The sequence below is a fragment of the Argentina silus genome, assembly GCF_951799395.1.
Source record: "Argentina silus genome assembly, chromosome: 19".
NCBI lineage: Eukaryota > Metazoa > Chordata > Actinopteri > Argentiniformes > Argentinidae > Argentina > Argentina silus.
In genome coordinates, this window is record NC_139673.1 from 8,191,281 (window position 1) to 8,215,448 (window position 24,168).

The 24,168-nt window shown below is 42.9% G+C and overlaps 1 protein-coding gene across 1 annotated transcript in view; it reads right to left on the reverse strand.

Moving 5' to 3' along the window:
- tead1b (TEA domain family member 1b) overlaps nt 1-6,013 on the reverse strand; it is a 37,664-nt gene extending 31,651 nt beyond the window's left edge. The window contains exon 1 of the mRNA XM_083691340.1: nt 5,819-6,013. Within this exon, the coding sequence (XP_083547466.1) occupies nt 5,819-5,975 (157 nt within the window). The 5' untranslated portion in view covers nt 5,976-6,013. The remainder of the gene's footprint in view (nt 1-5,818) is intronic.
- Between the last annotated feature and the right edge of the window lie 18,155 nt (nt 6,014-24,168).

Here is a 24,168-nt window from a genome sequence, read left to right on the forward strand (position 1 = left end):
CTAAGGCAAGTGCCAACATGCCAAGGCTGGTCACACCTCACACACACACACACACACACACACACACACACACACACACACACACAGGGTCAGTTACAACATCAACACAGGTCTATGACGCCGGGGGGGGGGGGGGGGGGGGCAGTGGGGGCAGCCCCCCACTAAGCGTAATGTCCACTTTAAACTCTACTGATTAAACTCCCACAGAGAAACAGGTCTCAGGTGTAATATGACCATATGATAATTTTATCCAAAGCGACTTACAGTAATGTTTGTGCAACGTGCAAACATTTTTGTGGTCTCAGATGTGTCTATCATCTGTCCTCCCTTACGCTGGCCCATGCAACACACACACACACACACACACACACGCACACACACACACACACACACACACACACACACACACACACACACACACACACACACACACACACACACACACACTCTCTCTCTCTCTCTCTCTCTCTCTCTTTATTGCCACGGGCACAAAACAACAACAGGTGCAGACAAGCACCGGCAGAATTGTCAGCGCGGAGCTTTGTTTAAAGCGACAGCACAGAGGACATGAAAAAGGTACCCGCCTCTGAGTTTACAAGCTGCAATGTCATGTGCCTTTGAGCCTATAATACTGCAACAGTCTTTCTCTTTGAAAACTGAAAAACTGAATTTCAAAGAAGAAACAATTGGAGCCATTGTCCCTGAGATTAAATCAAACATAGTGAGTGGGATAGGGAGAAGGACAAACAAACAGAGAGAGAGAGAGAGAGGCAGAGAGCAGGAGAGCCACCTCCACCACAGTCACCCTGGGAGACGTACTTAACTCTGGTGTGTCTCCACCTCTGAACTGTTCACCTTTGAAACCAGTTCAACCTTTAAAACCTTCACGCTCATCAACACATCCCCCCGAGCTATTCCAACGATACTAACATCAAACCCGTTTTGAGATTGAACTCGCATTACACTTTGAGAGTTCTTCTCATAATCAGAAGAAAAAAGAAAAAGAAAAAAAAAAAGAAAATCTTCTCCATATGTGTAAAAAACCCGGTAGTGTTCCATTGCATTGCCACAATGGCGGCTCTGGGGAACAAAGAGAGGATTATTCCAGAGGTGTGTATGTGATGCCTCTCCAACACTGCAGCAGAGGGCTGAAGTTCAGTACACTCCATTCTGTGTGAATGCAGGTGACTCAGGGAGCCTGAGCTGATCCTAGAATTCCTCATTACCCACCCAGCAGGAGAGCCCAGGTCCGCTCGCTCTGCCGCTCTGTCTCCCTGACGCTGGCGGCCGCGAAGGCGGGCCCCGGAGGAGCACAGCGCTGCACCATCGGGGCTAAGCCGGGTCTGCTCATTATTCCCTAACTCATCCTTGGCATCCCTGCAAACCAAGTGCCACTTAGTGCCCGTGGGAGGGGTATAGGCCCTGCCACTGATGAGATGACAGAGCACACAGCATAGCAGTAATAGGAAAAGCTTTGCATTGAAAAGACACAAGAAGAAGAAGAAGAAGAAGAAGCTGAACAATGCCTCCCCTCTCCAGTAGGGCAGCGGTTAGCTCACGAGGAGGACAGGTAGTTATCTGGAGAGCCTTGTCTCTGTCTTCCACTTTAGTCATCAAGTTGAAATGACACAAAGAGGTAAACATTTCCCACCTCTAAACTCAACAGATGCGTGATAACGATTGCTCCTGCGGCCAAGCCCAGATAGAGCCCAATCGGACCGCCACGAGAGCACCCGGAGTTTCCCCGAGACAGATGGTCGTTTCACACATCATAATCATTACTGCCTATGAGGGCTTCTCGGCTCCATCTGAAACATATTGTGATATTTAGACTGGTTTATGATAGCGTGTGTGTGTCACAAATACACTAGAGGTGTTGAAACGCACAACAGGAATGAACCGAGCTTTTCAAATCCAGGGAGGACCATTTTCTTTCCTTCCAAAAAAATATTAATATAGACTACACTCTGGAAAAAAAGATTTATATTTAAATATTGTATCATGAAATTGAACATTTTCTACATTAAAGGGGGAAAGATTCACCTGTGTTACCAGGCAGACTAGTGCAAAATCCAGATACTCTGCATCACACATAGAATAGGCATAAACACACAGAAGTCATTTCATGTGCTATTTTGAAGCTCAGTGAATAAAGCCATTGCACGGCAGGTGAATTATGTAAGTAAGCAGTCTTGGGGCTCTGCGCCAGAGGCCATCGCCACCGTTTCATTGTGCTTTTCATCCGCCAGGCAGCCCAGGGCCCAGGGCCACCGCCACCATGGCCAGGCTACCGCCACTGCCCACCTTGCAGCTGTGTTATTCTCCACCCCAGTCACAATTAACCTCAGAGACTGGGCACGGCGCCAGCCAGCCCCAAACCACACTCAGGGCACCAGAAAGCAGCCCCCTTCAGGTAAACACCACGATAAGCTAAGAAGCAGAAATTAGACATTGTTTTGAACCTCGAGGCAGTTGCTATAGAGACTGTTGCTAATTAACTGCACTGGGCCCCGGGGTAACAAAGGGCTTAAGAGCACTCAGGACGGTTCCTCTTGTGATGAGGTCTGTGTGTGCTCCATCCCCAGAGTCTTTCCATCCTCAAAATACCTGCGCCTCCCTCCCTCCCTTCCTCCCTCCTTCCCTCCTCTTGTTTTTCATCCCAGATGCCATGAGAGTAGCGGTGGTCATCTTTTCCATCAGGACCCCACCCCCGTGGACCAGGGGGGGCTACAGGACCGTGCGAGCTAGCCGTACCACGGTTAGCAGGAGACTCGCCCTCTTTAAAAACATAAATCACCGCCGCGTTTCAGACAAATCAATGCCCTCCATCAGCACTGAGCACCACTTCATGGCTTTCTCATCATCTCTGGTGGCATTCTGAAGTGATGCCCCGCTAGCAACAACGCCTCGCTAATGGAAATCAGAGGCATGCAGGCAGAGGAACAGAGACACATATTTCACGATAAACAAAACACTTCAGTGTTTTTAGGGGGAAATGCAACAGGTCGGTATGTGCTCTGAGGATATTGTGAGGAGGGCTTTCGCTGGTAAAGCTGCTTTGGCAAGGGAGGGCTACCTCAGAAGATATCCCTTTGTTCTGTGCTTTTGAAACAATGGAAGAGACGTCATACAGATATCTTGACAATTCCTAGAGTGAGGAAGGTGTAACATTCCTGGAGGAGATGGAGAGGGCAGGGTTGTGAGATTCCTCTGGGCTCTCCAGGCAGACAGTGTGTCTCCTGTGAAACAACATTAGCTTGATGTAGCAGCATCTCTCTCCAAGTTTACCACATCCATGGAAGTAGCAACATATCTTCTATATCAGTGTTTATCGTCTTAACCTCTTTTCCATTTTTGGGGGAAATATTTCACTCACGATAAGATTACAAATCTGCTCAAGTCAAACTGCTTTAAGATGAAATGTTTCAACTTCCATCCTGCTTCCATGCTATTTCAAATTTGGAGTCCTTAATTACACATTAACATGCACTAGAAATATGTACCCACGAGATTTTTCATCAAAACATTTGAGATAAAAAGGGTTAGGTTATCCTTCCTACTGGGAAGAGCAACAGCACTCTTATGGCTCAGTGACTGCGAGGGGGGTCACAGTTCACGCTATGATGAGTTTGGCACTAGGACCCAGTACCAGCTGCAGGGTTGAGCGGCGGCCCTGCCCCCAGAAAGAGCACACTAACACACTGAGCCTAGTCCCAATCTGCTCCCCGCCTCAGAGGCTCGCCAAACACTGTGTTCAGGAAAGAGAAAGAGGACTACAGCCCCCTCCTCCTCCTCCTTCTCCTCCCACTCCCCCTCTAAAAAACAAACAAAAATACTCCTCCATGCAATGATATGTCTTTCACACAGCTCAACACTGGCACTCGACCCAATCTGTTTTCAACTCACAACAAACAACCTCATACTGTATAGACCTTCCCTATGTCGTATGTTAGTTGCTGTTTTGAGACATTTGGGATTCTTGTGCATGTGTGCTGCAAGAAAATAATAACTGACTTTATCCAACATAGGCACAGAACTTACTTTTTAACACCTATAAGTGTTGCTAGGGCAAGAATAGATTAATAGAGCTTATGACTAAGAATAGAGCCTCTGACGAGGGTGTCTGCATTAGCACTTATCTCAATACATTTCAGACGCATTTAAAGCGTTGATTCAATGAAACAAAAACGGCACAAATAGACGAGCGGTTTAGCGGACTAGATTGACACCATGGACACACACCTGTGGCGGTTGCTGGCGGACTGAGTTGTCCTACAGCCAAGCCTACAGTACACACCGTCACAGCTCTGGCCTTCACTGTGAGTGTGTGACAGCTCTGTCTCTGAGCAGTGAGAGAGTGTGAAAGGCCACTCTGGCTCCTGGGGAGACAAGAGGATTGTGCTGCTGACTACGTAAATATGCAACCGGACACCCAGCACATCTGGCACGGCTGACCTCCACTCAATCCTCTCTGTTCTCAGGGCAGGTCAAGGTACATTCAATACCCCCAACAACAAAAACCTCTGACAGTACAGCTGTAAACACTGCTCTCTGCACGGACACTTCCCCCTAATAGACCACCCAAAAGGACGGATTTCATGAAAATGAATAACCTTCGATATCGGCTTTTAGCATATTCTTCATGCATCCGCAAGGCCAGAGGAGAACAATCCATTCTCCCAAGGTTTGCATTGAAACAAAACATACGTTATGATGTTTCATAGAATTCAGAAGGATTTGGAGAGGTGCAGTATATAAAAATATGGTATAAAAAATATGTTAAAATGCCTTCTCCAAATAGAAACTTTTGTTTTTCCTGATTTCATCTCCTTCTACAGAGCACAACCGATATGTTGCTTGCATCTTATTTGACGTTGTCCAGCATGCACTAGTGAGGCTTGTACTTAGCGTTAATCATTTAAAACTCGCTAGTCAAACCTATTTGTCATGCTCTAATCCAGAGTAGGGGGAGTGTGAGACAGTTTCTTTGGCACTCCCTGTCGGCAGTGGAAGGAGAAGGGGGGCAGTGTGTGTGTGTGTGTGTGTGTGTGTGTTGGAGAGGGGGGGGGGGGGTGGTGTGGTCTGAACCAGCCTCTTTGTAGCGGCAGCTGAGGGGGCTTCACTGCGACTCCTAGACTTTACATTTGGTTTGGCCGGAGGGGTCACATGACAGCTGCAAAAGAACGCCCCGAGGGGCTTTCTGCTTTCACTTGACACTGACAGGCTGTGAGAGAGTCCAACACCGCAGAAAGAAAATATTCCCTCTTTCCATGACATCACCCAGCCAGGAATGGGGGGAGGGAGGGGAGGGTAGGAGGGGGTGGGGGGGCACAGCTGGTGGCAGCCGCAGTACCATCTGCTCCTGACTAATAGTTCATGCTGCTTTACTTATAGACTCTCTACTTGTGCAGAACAGGGAAACGAATGTATGGTCACCGCCAGGCAGCTCTGAAATGTCTCCCAAGTTTAATGTCTGACAATATTAATCACAGCCTATTGTCCGACTTGTGTGTTTTCTCTTTACTGACACTGTGCCACTCTCGAAACTCCCTCGGTTACCTCTGGCATTGTTGGGGGTCATGTAACTGAACAATCGTTTACTTTTTGATCAGCACAGGATGATGTGTAATTTGTTGTAATTCGTTGTAATCGCATAAACATCCTCAAAATGATTCTTCAACACTACTGTAAAGCCATGTGCAACTGCAAGGGTATCCTACTCCATACCCCCCCCCCCCACACCCCCCCCCCCCACACCCCCCCCCCCCCCCCCCCCCCCCCCCCCCCCCCCCACACACACACACACACTGGTACTCACCATACATCTTGCCCTCGTCAGAGAGGATGATCTTCCTGCGACCACAGGGGGGGTAGATGGCCAGCGCCTCCTGGAAGCTCTGCTCGATGTCAGGACTCCACACCCCCTCGGCGTCGTTGTCCATTGGCTTGTCGGCCGAGTCGCTCATCCTCTCCATGTCCTCGGCAGGGCTCTCGCTGCCGCTCCAGCTGCTGGGATCAATGATGGCGGTCGGGCTCTCCAAGCCGAAGCCTGGAGCAGAGTAGGGAGAGACCTGGAATTCCCAATAAACAAACACAAGCCACCCCGTCAGTCCCAGTCACTCTCCACAGCACAGACATCTGCCTCCAAGACAGCACATCACAACACACAACACACTCCCGGCTGGGGCTCACTGGACATTGGACAACACAACACACTCCTGGCTGGGGCTTACTGGACATTGGACAACACAACACACTGCTGGTGCCAACTGCATAACACAATATGGGAGGGTGAGGGGGACAGAACTGTAGAATATTCTTGGTCAGGCAGTTGTTGAGCTGATCTACTTTGCCAGAAGGTACAGTTTTGGAGGAGACTTTATGATTACAGTAAAGTACTTGGTCTTGGTGTGATGGTTAAAATAAAATGTTTTTATCTTTCAAGTACCACTGAACATTATTCATGTAACTTGATTCCCATGATCTTGTAGGAGATTCACCTTCGCCTACAACACTTGAACATTTTGTACAGAATGCTGAGGTTAGATGGATCAGCTAGCAAATAGAAATATGAGATTGAAGATGTAAAATAAATGACAGCATAACCTTAAGTACTCAGCCAGTGCACCTGGGTTCTCTGGTACAGAAGCAGCGTTGCTGTTTTGGCAAAGCCTTTAAACTAGCTGCCTGGACTGTCAAAAATACTCTTAAATCTGGACCAAATTCACGAAGGGGAACTGTATAACGTTTATGGGGCAAAAGAAATGAAGACACAATATCTGCATCACTTTCAAATCCAAATGGTATTTTTAAAAAAAACTACTTCCCCTGTCCTCTTTATTCAAGGAAAGAGTCTGTTTTCCACATTCTGAATTCCCCAGGCATACAAAAAGACCATTGTAAGATTTATAAATTTTCTTTTTATTTATACTGTGTAAACAACCTGTTTTGAATTAGATTCCCATTAAAAACTCATCCCAACTGCTAGATTGTGAGCAAAGAAGGAGGAAATCACATTTAAATTAGAGGCAGTCAAGTACCTAAACAGAAAAAGTAGCCACCAATAAACAATTAAACCTGTTGTCTAAAAAGCAACTCCTAAAAGCATGTGGATATACTAATACTGTTCATATGGGGGATGTAGATATGCTGAGTTCGATTCTTAAAGGTAAAAATGGGTCCAACTGGTTGATTTGGTGGATATTCTTGCAGTCCTTCCCTCTGCCCGTTACAACAACCCCTCCTCTCCTCTTCAGCGTCTCCCTCCCTATCCTCCCATCTCCCTCCAGACAACCGCTTCCTCTCTAGGCAAGATCCTATTCAAGCTGCACAAGCTGTTGTGAAGTGGGACTAGCAGCATATGTTTCTTCTAGAATGTCGGTTCATGAGGGGGGAGAGAATGGGGGAGAGAAGAGGGAGAGAGGGGGGATGGGAGCAAGCTGTTGGAAAAAAAAGAAAAAAACTCCCAGAGAGTGGAGGGAGAGGGAGAGAGAGAGAGAGAGAGAGCTTTTACTGAATTCCGTTTTTGTGTGCTGACTGCTGACACTGCAGAACTAACTCACAGACTGATGAGGGAGGGGAAAAACTCCCATTTCCACCACTAAATGGCCTGGGCTTTTTCTCCAGCCCAGCTCCCCCCACCCAGACTCAGACTGAATAATGAACTTCCAGCATGGTAATCACTTCCAGCATGCCCATGGACATGATGGGAGTGTTACACTCACTCTCACCTTGTATTAAGATGTCTCGCCTTCTTCCACGTCAAAACAACCAAACAACTCAACATTGAGTGCTATTATTTTATTTTATTTGCACTTATTAGATACACACATTTGTGGATACACACGTGTCGGAATATGTCTGTTTTTTCCTGGGTTAGGGTTAGGGTTAGCAGGCTGACTATTTCCCTCCAAAAGACAACAACAACAGTGACATTTAGAGGGATCTTTAGTGAGCTGGGGGGGGGGGGGGTGGTTCTATCGGGCTGATGTTTCCCTCCTATTCTACAGGTGGTTTCCCCTGACGCATCACTCCAGGAAATGAATACTGTAACGGTGAAGCGCGCCATGAATTATTGAACCCTCCACCCCACCCCCCTGTCCCACAACAAAACACAAACTGTGCACTCACCCACAGCTACAATTGACCACTAGGGCAGGGCTACACAAATCCTCTGCATATCATATTGCAACATCAAAAAATACAGCCGGAAAAAAATTGTCATCTTAGGCTAAATGTTAGGGGAGCCTTTTTGAGGGGTAATACATAACCCCAACATGTACATAAATGTAGTGAAATCAACCTAGCAGGCTAATCAAATCACTACAGGAGAGTGGAACTATTTTAATTAGTTTTGTTATCAAAACTACTGTAAGCCTTTCCTCATCCCTCATCCCTCCATATCTAAGGATGGTGTGCAGAAGCATCTGCTGTAGGATTAGACTGAAAGGGGGTGGGGGGTGGGGGAACAGCGGTACACACTCCATGCCATGTAATCACAAAGACTTCAAAAGACACAGGCAGCACAGGGGATCAAGTGCCCTCCTCCCGACCAGTAGAAGCATCCATATTGTACAGCTGACAGGATGATTGCTAGATCCAGATATACATTAACTTGGCATTTACACGCAATTGTCAATATTTACAAATTCTTTATGATTTTACACAATCATCATAACGACGACATTTATCTTCTCATAATTGTTACTGTATTGCCACCATCATTTGTCAAAATAAGGTCAATTTAATAGGAAAATACAAAGCCTTTTCTGGGGTGTGAACAGAAGTATTTTGTCCTTCTAAGAAGCCACAGCAAAAAAGCTCCAGTCTCTGTCCGCAGTGTTAATGACTTTAACCTAACACTGTCATTACAACACTGTCATCTATTAACCTGAACATGTGTTAGAGAACATCTGAAAAATCAATAGTCTTAAAACAGCTTGATCACCGAACATGGCTCAAGTCATTCTGCGCTCATTTGCTCTGCAATAAATCTACTTAAATAATTTACTTCTGCCACTATTTCATAAGTAACATCTCTCGGGAGAGCACTTCTCTTAAACCAGATCAATTGTTGCCTCCGAGCTGACGAGGGTTTCCTTGTCTATTCTAAAGGAGAACGAGGTCAGGTTAACTCACTGAGTACGATGTCCAACGCTTTATGTTTCAATTACAGCTAACCTTTTATTTCATTCTTCACCTGACGTAACAAGCCAGTCGTTTTTCGCCATTTTGAGCTAGATGAAATCATCATTAGAGACAAGCAACAGAAATTCAAGCAAGCTGATCGTATTTATATCCTAAGAAAGACAAGATGAATATCATGAGGGAATGAGATCTGACTCTTCTGACTATCGAAGTGGGCCAGGCCTTACAGAGGCTTATTCTGATACAGTAATAAACGTCCTCCAAACTATTTATTCACTCAGATGTGAATTGTCACGTCTCCTGTCTAAATGGAGAAACAGAGGGGACATGTTTTCAGAAAACATTTCTCTTTCCTGTGAGTGTCCATTAAGGCTGTTTGCCAAGGCTGTTTTCCTAAAACATTAGAATACCCAAATAACACATTGACACCCATGTCCTATTGACTAATGAACGGCAAGGAACTCATATGAAATTCACCAATAGGACATAATGTAGCTACATTGAGCGAGACCTAAACAGACCTCAGGCCAGGAAAGTCACACACACACACACACACACACACACACACACACACACACACACACACACACACACACACACACACACTCATGTTTTTGTTAAGAATGACTTTAGGGCTATCAAACAAGTGTGTCTCTAATATTTAGTCTATGTCACCGAGCCTTATGTATACATATGCACAGAGTAGAAAATGTGCTGCGAAGATTTAGCCATAACAGGTATGCTATGCTGAACTGGCTTTGCTTAGGGGGGTTTGGAGCAGGCAGTAGACGAGTGTTGTGATTAGAGTAATATGTCTCCAGATGATGCTGGAGTGGTGTTGTTTGCCCAAGCCTCGGTGGCAGATGGGAGAGAGAGAGAGAGATTAGTCATGCAACAATATACTGTAGCTACACTTAATTTCCAAAGCAAAAGGGAAAGCATTTCAAACAGGGCTACATTCCAGAGAGTAGGCTACAGACCATCACCATCCCTACCCACCTCTCTCTGGTTCATCTCTATAGATCAATCTCTATGACTCACTAAACAAGGTAGCTCATATCTGTGTTTATCAAATATAATAATAATGTAGAGTTTATTGATCCCCGAGGGGAAATTTTCTTTTTGCACAGCCCCCCCCGAGGGTCAGCCCCAGACAGATGCCCCTGGAGCAGTTAGGGGTTAAGTGCCTTGCTCAAGGGCACAACAGCAGTGGTCACCAGCAGTGGTCACCCTCCAGTCACCAGCTCACATCCGGCTCCTCCCAAGGTGGGGATCGAACCAGCAACTTTCCAATTGCCGGCCGGCCTCTCAACCTAAGGACAACATCATATGTTTTGCTTCTATGCACAAACTAAGGGGTAATTACAAATGTACAAACAGATGGGTTTTTTTTATAAATGTTTTATTAATATAATACAGCTAGGTACGTATAAAAGCATTAGCTGGGATACAGCATGCCTACAGGACAAAGCAAAAAGGGGTTTAATAAAATGCACTTTGGCTGTAATTTAACAGTGGGCTAGGTAGGAGCTTTTCTATATGCTTCCATTAAAACATTACACCATAATAGGACAAAAATGATCAAACAATACAAGCAGCTGCAAACTCCAGCAGGTAGAGAACATCGTGCCTCGTGAGTCATTAGAGTTCATTTAATATCTGAAAAATCTTTCCGTAAAAATCCAAATCAAATTCTCAACTCGCCGAAACCCAACTGTTCCAGTCATTAAATGACTATATTCATGGTCAAAAACAAGACTCTTCTTGGATGAATAAATGAAAGAATTGAAAGAAACCTTAGCCTGTTAATTTATAAACAAAAGCCTGTGTGAATAGTATGTGATGACAATGAATGCAACCACTCCCATTGCATAATTAACCAACTTTGGTTATGATGAAATAATACAAATGTGCCATCTGCAAGAACCACTTAAAGGTACAATACCATAAATACTGTCGGTAACAGGTCTATGGTCAAAACCCGGTCTATGGTTCATAATGTGATTTATTAATGTGGTCATAATACCATAGTGAAGGTCAATATGAATAGACATGCCTAATCTACAGTTATGCAACCCGAACAAATGCAATACTACTTGGCAAGGAAGTCTCCAGAGAAGAGAAGTTTGTCGTTGCCAAATAATCCCTAGAGGTATCTCCACACAAAAGAGCTGAACTGCAACCTCTCGCTCACTAAGTGTGTGTGTGTGTGTGTGTGTGTGTGTGTGTGTGTGTGTGTGTGTGTGTGTGTGTGTGTGTGTGTGTGGGTGGGTGTGTGTTCCCAGGTTCTCCGGAGGCGCATCCACTCTCTGACAAGCCTCTATACTCACAGCAGCCAGGATGTGCCCCTACATGCCTCTTTCACAAGTCATGGCCATCTGCACACACACACACACACACACACACACACACACACACACACACACACACACACACACACACACACACACACACACACACACACACAGTTCCAGGATTGGGGATTTGGATCGGTAAAAAACGATGGAAGCTTAACCGGATACACCACGTGGCTGTTCTTTGATGGCAGTATTTCTGGTATCTGTTCTGGTTGGATGATAAGGCACTGATGTGACCCATCTATTACACGAGAGAGAGTTAGAGAGAGAGTGAGAGAGACAGAGGGGGGGGGGGGAGGGAGACAGAGAGAGAGAGCGAGAGAGAGAAAGAGGGGGAGACAGCGAACAGGAGAGACAGATAGAGAAACAGATACAGTTTCCACTAGTAGTAGTAGTAGCCGGCTGGGGGCGGTCACATAGACAAATACCATTATTACCATTGTTAACAATATATTATGTGCCATGTTAACCATGATTAATATGTTTCATCCTCTTATGCAGTGGACTGTCCAAAACATATCCCTTGACATAACTCCACAAGCATACAGTGCCATCCAAATACAAAGCCTATTTTAACAGCACGGGTAGTAACTTCCATAAGCTATTCAAAACATCATAGACTCTCCCTTCAGGGCGATATTACATGTCGCTATCTCGCCCAAGGTCATTTATCTGACGAAAACCCATCTGTGAAAAGATTAATAAAAAAAGAATTTAAGTGAAATAGGCATGACAGTGTCTTACCAAGTTTAGCTAAGAATTATATACAGAATTCTGAAGGTTATCTGACGTCTAGACTACAAAATTCTTTGGCCAAATGGGTAAAAATGTTTTAATAATGACAGTACAATACCATGAATGTATGTCGTTGTTAGGTTTAAAAGAAAAAAAAGAAAAAGAAGGATGACATTTGGGGCCAATAAAAAACACCTCAACACAAAGATGTCAGTGCTATACGAGCCAGGTAAACATGCCAAGCCTTATCTGGCACGCTGTCATATTTTCATTTCCCGTAAAAACACCACCGTTGTTTTACACATGTTTTAAAGAGAGCTCCTTGTGAATAAGATAATTGCATAAGATTATTAAATACATTTATACGGTTATTGCATTCAAAAAACATTATAGGCTACTACTATTCCATACAAAATGAATCCAATTTTAACTGACCTGAAACACAAATACTGTACCACCCTTCAGTCTTTTCTTATCTACCGGACACTGCATTGCTATGGCTCATATGTGTGAGAGAGTCTGTGTGCATATTTTGTGCAGCAGTGAGTGTGCTCTTTCTGCTACAGTATGTGGGTCGGAGTTCTTTTATTCCCCAGGAGTGGACTCTGATGTAGCGGGAATCATTATCACCCTATCACAGAGCCTGCCACGGACCAGGCTTGGCTGCTTGTTAATTCCTCCGACTCCTGCTCATAGACTCAACACATCCTCAGGACACCATGTCCGTGTTACCTTGTTTTTTTATCAAAAAACCTCCAATAACCAACCAGGAAATTACTGATACTTTCAGGAGGGCAATAATATTGCCGATAAAATGCGACATTTAGAAGATGGTTAGGAATTGGAATCGGCGTTCTTAAATGTGCTTTTACGGAAAATGTATAGCTCTCCATGTTGATCTTGCTATTACGTCCCTTATCAGCTCAATCTCTCCACATCTCCTTCAAGGATACTTTTGAGTTGCATACACTCGAGATGATGTTAAAAACCATATAATACCATAAACCTTTGCCAAAATCTAGTATCTCCATCCCTGTCCCCAATACTGTCTCCTCTCCTCAGCACCAGCACCGTCCTCACCATCACCAGTCAGATCCTGCTGGGCTGGATGTGAGGTGCATCCGCCTATTGAGCTGGTCTCCTAGTGTCTGAGAATCTGAACACTAATTATCAGCGCCAGAGAGAGAGGTAGGAATGTCACCTGTAGAAACACTTGAAGCCTAAGCCAGATAATTGCATACCCGTATCTCCCGGAGGTCCGCACCATGGAAATGGTCTTATTAGCGAGATAAAAGGTGGAAAACGGCGGGCAACAAGTGAATGCAACTGGCGAGGTTGGGCCATAGCTGTGTGACATGGCATTATGGGAGATGACACTTATCAGAAGATTACATAAACCACTCTCGTTCACGCTAAGCTGGAATCCAGCTCCTTAAATTAAGAGAACCCATTTCACCCATCATACAGAACAGGGTAATGAAATAGTAGATGAGAGGTCTCAAATGTAATTTTCCATGTGGAGTCCTTTTGTGCTGTTATCTCAGGGGGTGCAATAATGATTCTGTGAATGGCTTTTGCACACCCCATAATGACCCATAGTAGTTAAGGCCACATTGTGGATAACTATAATTACCATGTGATTACAAAACTCAATGTTCGCTGGGTGTTTTTAGAGGCACACTCTGTGGCCTTTGGTTCATTATTTCAGTCATGTTGAAAGTATTCCAAAGCCTTCATTTTTTGAACAAAAGGTACCCAAGGTATTCTATTATGCATATCTCCAAAGATGGAACATAAGTGAGATTCCATTTACAGTTTGTGTAATCACAGCAACACATTAATTATCACCGGAATGGCATGTATTAGAAACGGGCGGTGGAATAGTTTTCTGAATACTTTTTTCTCCGATATGAAACTTGGGATATACAGAAATAGAATATAAAAAATGTAGAGAGATTTTCTTTGCATTTTACTGATTTACGTTGCAAAATATTTCAGAACACCACTTATCTTTCCCAGAGGCTTTTGTGAAGTACAAAGCTACCTACCATCCACCATGATCAAGTTCAAGTCCTGAACAAAGGCTTTGTACAAAACATAACCTTGTGTTCTATTGGTGTGTCGTATTGGCACGTCATATCATTTCTTTGCTGAGCTTTGAAGGGGAAATCTGGGATTTGTACATATTTTATTACTTTATAATGATTGATATATTGACATTGATTCTTGAAGACTTATCTTAACTGTCTTACCCCATCAGAACCCAAAATACAGTATAAGCTTGCTTTATTTATATTATTGTAAACAAACAATGTCTAGCTTAAAAATATGGTTAAAACGGCCATTTTGATCTCATGGATGGTCAGTCCTTGCATCCATAGTTCCATCTATGTATTTCAGATTTTCATTTGTCCAACCACATCCCTCAGCTGTTTATCAAAAACCCCCAAAATGGGGAAGCTGACATGGAAGGGAAAATCTAACTAATTCTAACTAATTACCAGAGTCATTACAGAAGCATTTCGAAACAGTCTGTGTCGATAAACTACTGTACACAAGAATTCCTAGTCGTCGTACACAAGACAAACCGATTGATCTGCTTTGTATTGGATTTTCCCCCAGGTTCCATGAATACATCTCCTGGGTATAGTCCTGGTGAATGAATGAACAAGATTTTCAATACCAATCTCCCCAATGCAGGGTGCAAAAGGTCCAACCGAGTAGCTGGTTGGCTAATGCCCCCTCTGTTATTGGCAACAGGCAAACGTTTATTTCATGCCTCTTTAAACCAGCAGGCTAGGGTGCAGTGAATCCGTCTGATAATATCCCACTCAAATCGGAGGCCTGGAGCCGGCCGCCTGCCGCCCAGCCAGCACAGACCCACCGAGCCGCTCGGGGATCAATCTCTGCCCGCCAGAGAATGGGATTGATTTACAGGCGCTGTCAAAGCAGCTCTCCCCACCTGCCTCAGACAACGGATCAGAATCAGGTAGCACCTACAGTACTCCACTTGGACAGATCACACCAAACTGCAGAAGGCTTTCTTTCAACCTCTCTTTCACTGACAAGGTCATTTCGAATAGAAGCTATTAATCTACCAAAACACAGCATCAATCTTTCATATCTGATATATCCCTGACTTCAGAGAATAAAGAAGATAAAACATGCCATTCAACCATATGAATGACGACATTCGATTTGGTAAAATGTTTCTTGCTTGCTGTCACAAATATGCAATGCATTCCAGCGTCTGCACGTGCTCACATTACACAATTGAGGAGAGAAAAGATGGAATATAAAACGCAGGAAATTAAAGCTGTAAATAAAAGTCCATCAGATAAAGGATCCCCTGACAGTTATGAGAGGAGAGAAGAGAAGAGAAGAGAAGAGAAGAGAAGAGAAGAGAAGAGAAGAGAAGAGAAGAGAAGAGAAGAGAAGAGAAGAGAAGAGAAGAGAAGAGAAGGGAAGGGAAGGGAAGGGAAGGGAAGGGAAGGGAAGGGAAGGGAAGGGAAGGGAAGGGAAGAGAAGAGAAGAGAAGAGAAGAGAAGAGAAGAGAAGAGAAGAGTAGAGAAGAGAAGAGAAGAGAAGAGAAGAGAAGGCTGGCGGCTGGACTTGGGGTTGGGGGAGGCTGGGAGCTGGGCTCAGGACACGTGAAAGAAACAAACCACAGTGATGAGGATGAAGGCCACCATCTGCATTCAGCTTCTTCTACCCTCTTCTCCTCCCCTCTCTTCAACTTCCCTCTCCTTTCCTCTCTCCCCACCTCTACTCTTCCCTCCTTTTTTTCTCCTTTCCTCACCTCTCCTCTTGTACCACGTTTGTTTGATCCTCCATCTGCCATAAAGCAGCCTCCCCCTCCTAGGTGCTACCGGCGAAAAGGTCAAATGGAATTTTCTAGAAACTATTTTGTTTGCTGTTCATTGTGTGGCGGATGCTGTCCAGTTTATTGGTACTTAAAGGGGAGCTTGGCCAGATGTGACACGTCGTCCCCATGCAGCTCCAAGGTAATTTGATAGAGAAAATTCCTTGTTGACCCAGCATGGTAAGTACATATTGAGTCACTGTATGAAACAAACATTGTATAAATCTGACAGTGCCAGTGGATCAAACAAAAGCGTAGCCAACATGGTCAGACTTTCTACACTGTATTTTACTCTTAAATGTTCTTCCTACTGAATGTCTCTACCCAACCTTGGTACAAAGCTTTAATTAATTCCATTAAGTACACACACACAAATATTGAGAGAAACTAAGTTTAGGGTCACATTGCTAAAAAACATTAAAACAAGTTTGAAGCCAGAAATGAATGATCTCTTCATTTAATTAATTACCTTAAAATAAAATATATAGGACAGAACTAAAAACCAACAGAGCATTTTGTGGCAGAGGTGGAAATAGTACTGAAAAATCCTACTCAAGTAGAAGTATTGTTACTTTAGTGAAAATGTACTTCAGTAGAAATAAAAGTTCTAGTCCAGCAAACTACTTACAGTAAGTGAGAGTAAAAAAGCATCTTATAACAGAGTACTTAAGTAAAAGTGCATTTCCAGTACCGTTTTTTTTAAAACAAAGCAAAGATACATTTACCTTAAAAATGGAAACTTCATGTTCCTATATCAATTAAGCTGTGTCATGCAACACCACACACAATAACAGAATGGAGAAATTAATGCAGTGACTGACAGCCCTTTTAGATTTTCCCAGGGCCTATCTGTATTTAAAAACTAAAGTTTAAAATAAAGATATTTATTGGATGATGAGGGGTGTGAAATTGCAGATTAATCATTCATCATCATATGTGGTGTAATGCATAGAAATAGAATTGTGTAATATAGCCTACCTCTCTCTGCTTGCGTCATCCTATTCTATACCCTTTTTATCTGTCCTCCTGGCTGCTGACAATCCTTTTTAGTAACAGTCAATTTTTTATCTCATCTGCCGGCTGCGGTAGTTAGCAAGATTAGTAGTGACTTGTGTTGTTCAAGCCTAGCATTGTTTTGTCACACATTGATGAAAAGCACCAGTCATTCACCAGACATCCAGCAGAACCGCATTGCTGAAATACTAGGCTTGTCTTCCTAAGCTTCTTGTCTTTACCTGAACACTCTACAAGTGTTCTTTTCTCTCTGTTCCCTCGTTTCTTCTATTAGCTGGAGGTTGGAGGCAGCGTGAACTGATGTTGTGCCAACCTGGTGCGACAAAGTTTGAAGGGTGACTCACTCACGCTTCCTTCTTGATAAATTGGGTCAGCTCGATTTGCAACACACAGAGTGGCGGGTGGGTGGAGTAGGGCGGGTTGGTGGAGTATGCGTGGCGGAGTGGGCGGAGTAGGCAGATGAAAGTGCTCAGCAGGGGAAAACTCTGCACGCCCGGTACGACAGGGCACGCGGATCGGCCGTGTCCCAGTGATAACTCATCTTAAGGCAAGCAGAGAGCCAATGAGTGAGAGCAGAAAGCGCTCTGAACATTGTGTCTGAACATTTTTGTACTCAATAACAATTATTGGAAATAAAATAGCAAAGTATTCAAAGGGTACGCAAGTAAAAGTAAACATACTGACATTCAAAGCTACATAAAAAGGTACAATTCCTTGAAAAAGAAAAAAGAAATTCATTGTAATTCGTTACTTTCCACCTTTGGTGACAGGCAACATTCTGAGGACAGGTATTACTGTCGTCCTCAGCCCAGTCCAGCATGCATCCAAAACAAATGGACCAAAGCAAGACATATTGTCCTCTGATGGAGCCGTTAAACTGTTTATGAGGTGTAATCATATTACCCATCCCTAGCTTTCCCAGCGTACGATTTACATACAGTCCACACTAAACCTAAGTGAGTCAAAAAAGAAACCCAAGAAATGCGGTGCCTCAGGTAGAGTTCAAACTCATTCGCTGGCCACAGTCTGCATACTAATGCTGCGGGAGCAATCCCAAGTCTATCCCTGCCTCGGCTGAATCCAGGGCAGCTTCAGGGCACAGAAAGCCTGCCTGATCTCTGTCGGCCATGATAACAATACAGCAGCCATTAATGAAAGGCCTCGTAGGGATTTATTACAAGAGAGGACGGGGCGAATACGGTGCCAGAAAGCCTGGACAGCCCACATTTGAATACAGACCACAAATTATGAACAGTTTCAGTAAATGAAGTGACTGAGGGCCTTTGTTCCACGAGCGCTACATCTTCCTATTGCTGCTAGTGAGGAGCAGCACGCTCTAAACCACGGCCGCTACCATAGCCAGCACTGGGAAAGGAAGTTATTGAAGCCTGGATTTCCTGCTTTCGACTGTGGCCAAGAACTAGAAGGTTTATAGCGGTTTCAGGAACTGACTCATCTAATGATTCATGGATTAGATATTGCTTTTCATGTGTGTCTGATCACGGGTTAGCTCATTTCAACAACTTTCTTTTTTCCATATAGAGATGAGTTAGGGGAGTGAGAAAGTAGGAGAGGTTCTACTAGTAACATTATCCCAATAACTCCTGAATCATTGCAGTTTAATAAGAGATGATTAAGACAACTTGTATCTAGATTATTTTCTTTCCTGAGAAGCTGACTGAGGCTCCCATATGGTATGAATTATGAGGCTATAATTGTAAAGTGCTGAAACAGCAGCTTCTTTACTTCTAAGACCAGGAAAGCTCTTACAGTTTCTGGTTCGCTCTCATCTTTATTTTCCTCAAATTTGTTTTGCAACAGTATCACAGTACAATGCTTTTACCATCCAGTATAACTAGAGAAAAAGTCTGATTGGTCCTTTTGAAATGTTACTTGTGACAATATCTATAGGTCAACAATCGTGAAATGCTAAGGAGGATAAACAAATTAATATATATATATATATATATATACGTTGTTTGTCATAATTCTACATGTGGAGAAAGAGCGAATTGCACTTGCAGAGGTAGTTGACAAGGCCAAAGTGCATTCAGTACCTGGCAGTCGTTTTATGGCCTCAGTCCTGAAGCAGATTTACTTAGATGACGTCAGTGGCTTTGAGCCAGCTTTTCCTTTTTGGTGGCTCTCTACATCGGCCTCTCTAAGGCCTTGCTGAAACTGCTGAGCAGCAGACCATACTCAAAAATTCTCTTTCTAGAGCAGAGTTTACCTCAGGGCACCCAAAGCCTAGCAGAAAACCCAGCAGAAGAATGTTTTTATTAGGCATGCTCTCTGACTGTTACAGTAGACACGCTGAAGGTTCGATGTGTCGCTCCCCCTGCTAAATGTCCTTGTGTAATTAGACAATAAATGACCCTGTATCCAGATCCCATATCTCTCACTCTTCCATTCCTTTTGTTTTGTGAGAAGAACAAAACACCTTCATTTAATCAATTCTTTTTTTTTGAATAGATAAAGGAATGCATTGTCTCATTTGGATTCCCGCAAGGCATTTCTGAGACCCTTATCACACAGGAAATAGAAAATATTTCCTAGAATATATGCGTCCATGTAATTGTGCTTTTGATCAGTTTCTGCCTTTATTTCAAACAGCTGTTTCCATTTCTTGAAGAATACAACAAATGTAGAAGGGGAACAAGAATAGCCGTCCTGCTGAAAAATAACATTATTTTGTTCCATGCCAACTTTCACTGCTCTCCACAGAAATAAGGGACTTGATATGGCACCAGCTCGAACAGAATAGAACCCCCCGTTCAAAACCAATACACGCCAAGGGGCTGGACAAACATCCAATGGTTTCCATAGCATTATTTTTTCCTACAATGACTCTTAATTCATTTCGACCACAGGCGGATTCTAATAGGAAATGATGTCTTAGCAGAATATCACAGAGACAGGACGTGCATGTTTTCTTTGGGCTACATCCCAGTAGAGTTTGCTCCTTCACAATACCCTGTGACCACAGAGGGGAAAACCAGTCAGCTGAATCTAGCAGCCTGTGTGACTGAGGAGGATGCCCATGTGTGTGTGAGTGTGCTTCATCCATACCTGTTGATGCCTAGTCTGGGTGAACTTGTCTCACAAAACTATACATGCATTTATTGTTTGCATTGAGTGATCCAAGTCAAAACAGTAATGATTTTAAAGGGTTTTTTTCCAATCACACTGGAAAACTTGTAACATCTTAAGATCATGAGTATAACTAAATCCAACACAGCAAGTGTGAGCTAGGTACATAGTTGTGGGCTCCAAAATGTTTTATCATGCTCAGTAAAAATTCAAGAATGGAATCCTAAAAAGGCCAGGAATTCGGGAGTAAGACAAGCATGGTGTGTGTGCCTGTGTGTGTGTGTGTGTGTGTGTGTGTGTGTGTGTGTGTGTGTGTGTGTGTGTGTGTGTGTGTGTGTGTGTGTGTGTGTGTGTGTGCGCGTGCGCACACACGCTTATGTGCTTGTGTGCGTGCGTGAGTGTGTGCTTGTGTGCATGCGGTGTGTGCGTACATATGTGTGTGTTCTAAAACAGTTGGTGACTCAAATATGAAGCATATTAAAATGCTACAGATAAGGTCAGCAGACAGATATCTTATCTGAAGCATACAAGAGCCATATGGTGCCATGACCAATATGGCTAGTTGCTGGCATAACAATAGCCTGGCCTAGCTGTGGAGTGGCAAGTAAAGTTTGACAAACGGTCATTAGCATGAAATCTCAGAGCAGTAAAAGCAGGAACAAACGTTCATATTTGCATTTTTTCCTACAGGTGCAGAAAATGAGCCAACTCGATGTCAAGTTTGAGAAACAGCGTTCTTTGCCCTCAGCAGTTCAACAGTCGCACACACACTCTCAGTCTGAACAACTGGTAGACAGACAATGGGGTCTCTCTCTGCTCCCAGTAGTAACCCAATCCACTCTACGCCTTAGCAATGCACATATTCTCTCCACATTTCACAAGTGAAAGACTACATTCTTCTTTTGTCTCAGCGCTGAGATTTCCACATTCTTAGCGCAAAGCATTACTGCAATGGGATTTCCACAAAAAAAAAAAAAAAAATAGGTTCATTCAGTTGGCTGCATCACAACAATCTATGAGAGGTGGCCTTCATCGAACTTCAGTGAAACTCGGAAACTCATGTTGGATAAATGTTGAAGTATTATGAGTGATTATGACATGGTTGTTATGTTATCGAGTCCTGGTGCATTTACAATGCTCAATGCCATAACAAAGAAATTGCATGTGTCCAAAAGAGTGCGCACACCGATCTCTGATTAGTCACTGTGTCTAAATGAATACTACAACCAGAAACCATGAAACGGTACAGTAAGTAGGGTAAAATACACAGGTCTGAGAGGTATTGCAAAAATACAATCATTCTGCATCTGCATAATTTAACGTCATGTCACTACACCTGCAAATATTTCTAATCTCAGAGATGAAAAAAATGCCTCACCATTCGACAAGTTCTTTAATATATTTCCATCATGTACTCTGACTCTAACTGTCATTAACTGTTATCAATGTGTTATTAATTGGATTAAAATGTGATTGTGATAAATAAGCATTTTTGTTGTGATTGAAATATAACTTCAGGTTAGTGGGTGTTGATTTTAAATTAAAATATATACATATAGATATACATACTTCTATATTTCTAAACAATTTCACAAAAACTCAGGGCTCAACAGATGGCATCGGGAGAAAAAAGGAATTCATAGCCCAGTTTCAAAAGTATATACAACTCAAGCAAAGACAATGTCCTATTCTTACACTTGAAAATGCCATACAGGCTAGTGTCTAACAAGTCCACTTGTTGCATAAGCTGAAAACAAAGCATCTATTGCTCCCCCTGATTTGTTTCCCTCTGCAGCAAGCTGATTTACTTCTCAACATCATGACCTGTCAGGGGTTAAGGCTGGTAGAAGTCAATCTTTTTACTGTAGTAAATGATAATAGCCCAGTTAGAGGAATCAACAAATAAGACAGTGTGTCTTGCTGGCCCCTCTTTTCAAGAGAGTCATATTGAAATATAAGACAATAATTAACTGCAAGAAGGGAGGTCTTTTCCCAAATCACACAATAGGGAAACTTGTTTTCAAACTAAATCCCACTCCATAGCAGAGTACTTGCTGAACAACCACTGAGAAACATCAGGCAGCCTAGGTTTTTTGGTTATGAATGAAAAAGCAACACTATTTGCAAACCAATGGGTTTTACCTCCAGTATATTTACCAAGAAACGTTTCTTCTTTTTGATTAACGTGTTGGGACTTCTACTCTGAGAGTCTTAACAGCAAAACATAAGTATATTACAAATTAATTAAATACTGTAGAAAATATACTTGCTCAAAGCATATCAGACTTAGGAACTAACGGTATGAGATTGGTGACGTTTCGTATTTGGTTCAAGGGAGGGCACTCAGGGCACTGAACATGTATTCCATGTTTTCAGGAAATATACAATATTGTCGAACAATAGACTACATTTACACAAAGTAAAAAGTAGAGCTCTTAGTTTGCAACATTAATGGCATCCTGATTGAAAACGAAGAGGTGCATATCTATGTTACATAATGTATGATTAACAAAATCATAATGGTGAACTTTGTAAATAGCGTATATGCTGCTAAACTGAACAGCTTTCTGGAGAAAGTCCTTCAGACTTGATCAGGAGGAATGGAACACGACGCAACTTTTCTGAGATTTGATCTTATTTGGGATACATAGTCTTTAGGAATCATATCACTGTTTCTGTGGATGCTGTGAAACTTTGTAACACATTGAAGTGGACTCGGTACAGAAAGCCACCTCCATCCCTGCGATTATTTCCATTTTAGCTGAGCATGCAACAATGTATCCCGAAAAAGGCGGATATGGAAAACACGGATCGGACGGAGTATTGGGAGACTAAAACATGTCATAATAAAATAGAGCACTTTTAACAATAAACAGGCAAAATACACCTGAGCTCGATTAATATATGGGGAATGATCAGTTAGGAATAATCAGTTAAAAACAAAACGGACACTGAGAGTTGCAAAAATGAAGTGTAAGCAAGCACTCGTTTTTTCTCTCTGTAACGTTTCAACAGAAGCGAAAACAGGGAAAACGTAGACCTAAGCTTTCTATCCAAACTGATACCTCCGAACCTCTATCTCAACTATTCATATAGTCTGTCAAAATGATCGAATGACATTTTTTTTATTATTTCCAAAATGCAACAGATTGCGCTTTATTATGAGTTTTATTCTCTAAAAGTATTTGCCCAACCCCTATCTTATAGGGCACATGGGCAATCGGTGTTCAAATAAATATACAATCATCAATTGTTCAAGATGATCAAAACAGAGACATTATCTTTACAGACATGTCTAATCTCTTCAACAACATAAACTAAAGACTTGCCCCTGAGATGAATCGATTTCGGCATAGCGTATTGCCCAGAAAATGGAATGCAAAGAATTTGATGGAATTTCATTAAACGTGACAAAAAAAACAAAATATCTACTTACAGTGACTTCAAAGGACGATTGAGAAAATAGACCGTCAAATGTGTTGAAGCAACAAGTCTTTCAGCACAATGTTTTTGCACTGCTCCGAAAATGTTCCACTGAAATCTCCAACTCCCGGCTGAGCCAACTATAGAGAAGAAAACAGCAACATTTTGATCCGTCATCTTGTTCAAAATTGTCATTCATAAAATAATGTACGTCCAATTGTATCCGGAATCCTGTTAGGAGTTTCTGGGGATCATGCACAGGACTTACTGCAATATAATAGGGCGTATGGTCGGGCTTCTTTACAAAAATGTAAAAAATGTCAAAGATTTTCGTGCTATGTCAGGCGAATACAACCCTGAGTGGACAAAGTGAAAGCACCCTGTTGCAACAGCGACAAGAATCGGCAACCTAAAATCCCACCAATACAAATACCTTTCAACAAATCTGCAGAATAGAAATCGTTTCTTAGAATAATATACAAATAAGCCCACTGATTTTAAATCATACAATCACCTAGTATTCATAATGAAAGGCGCAAC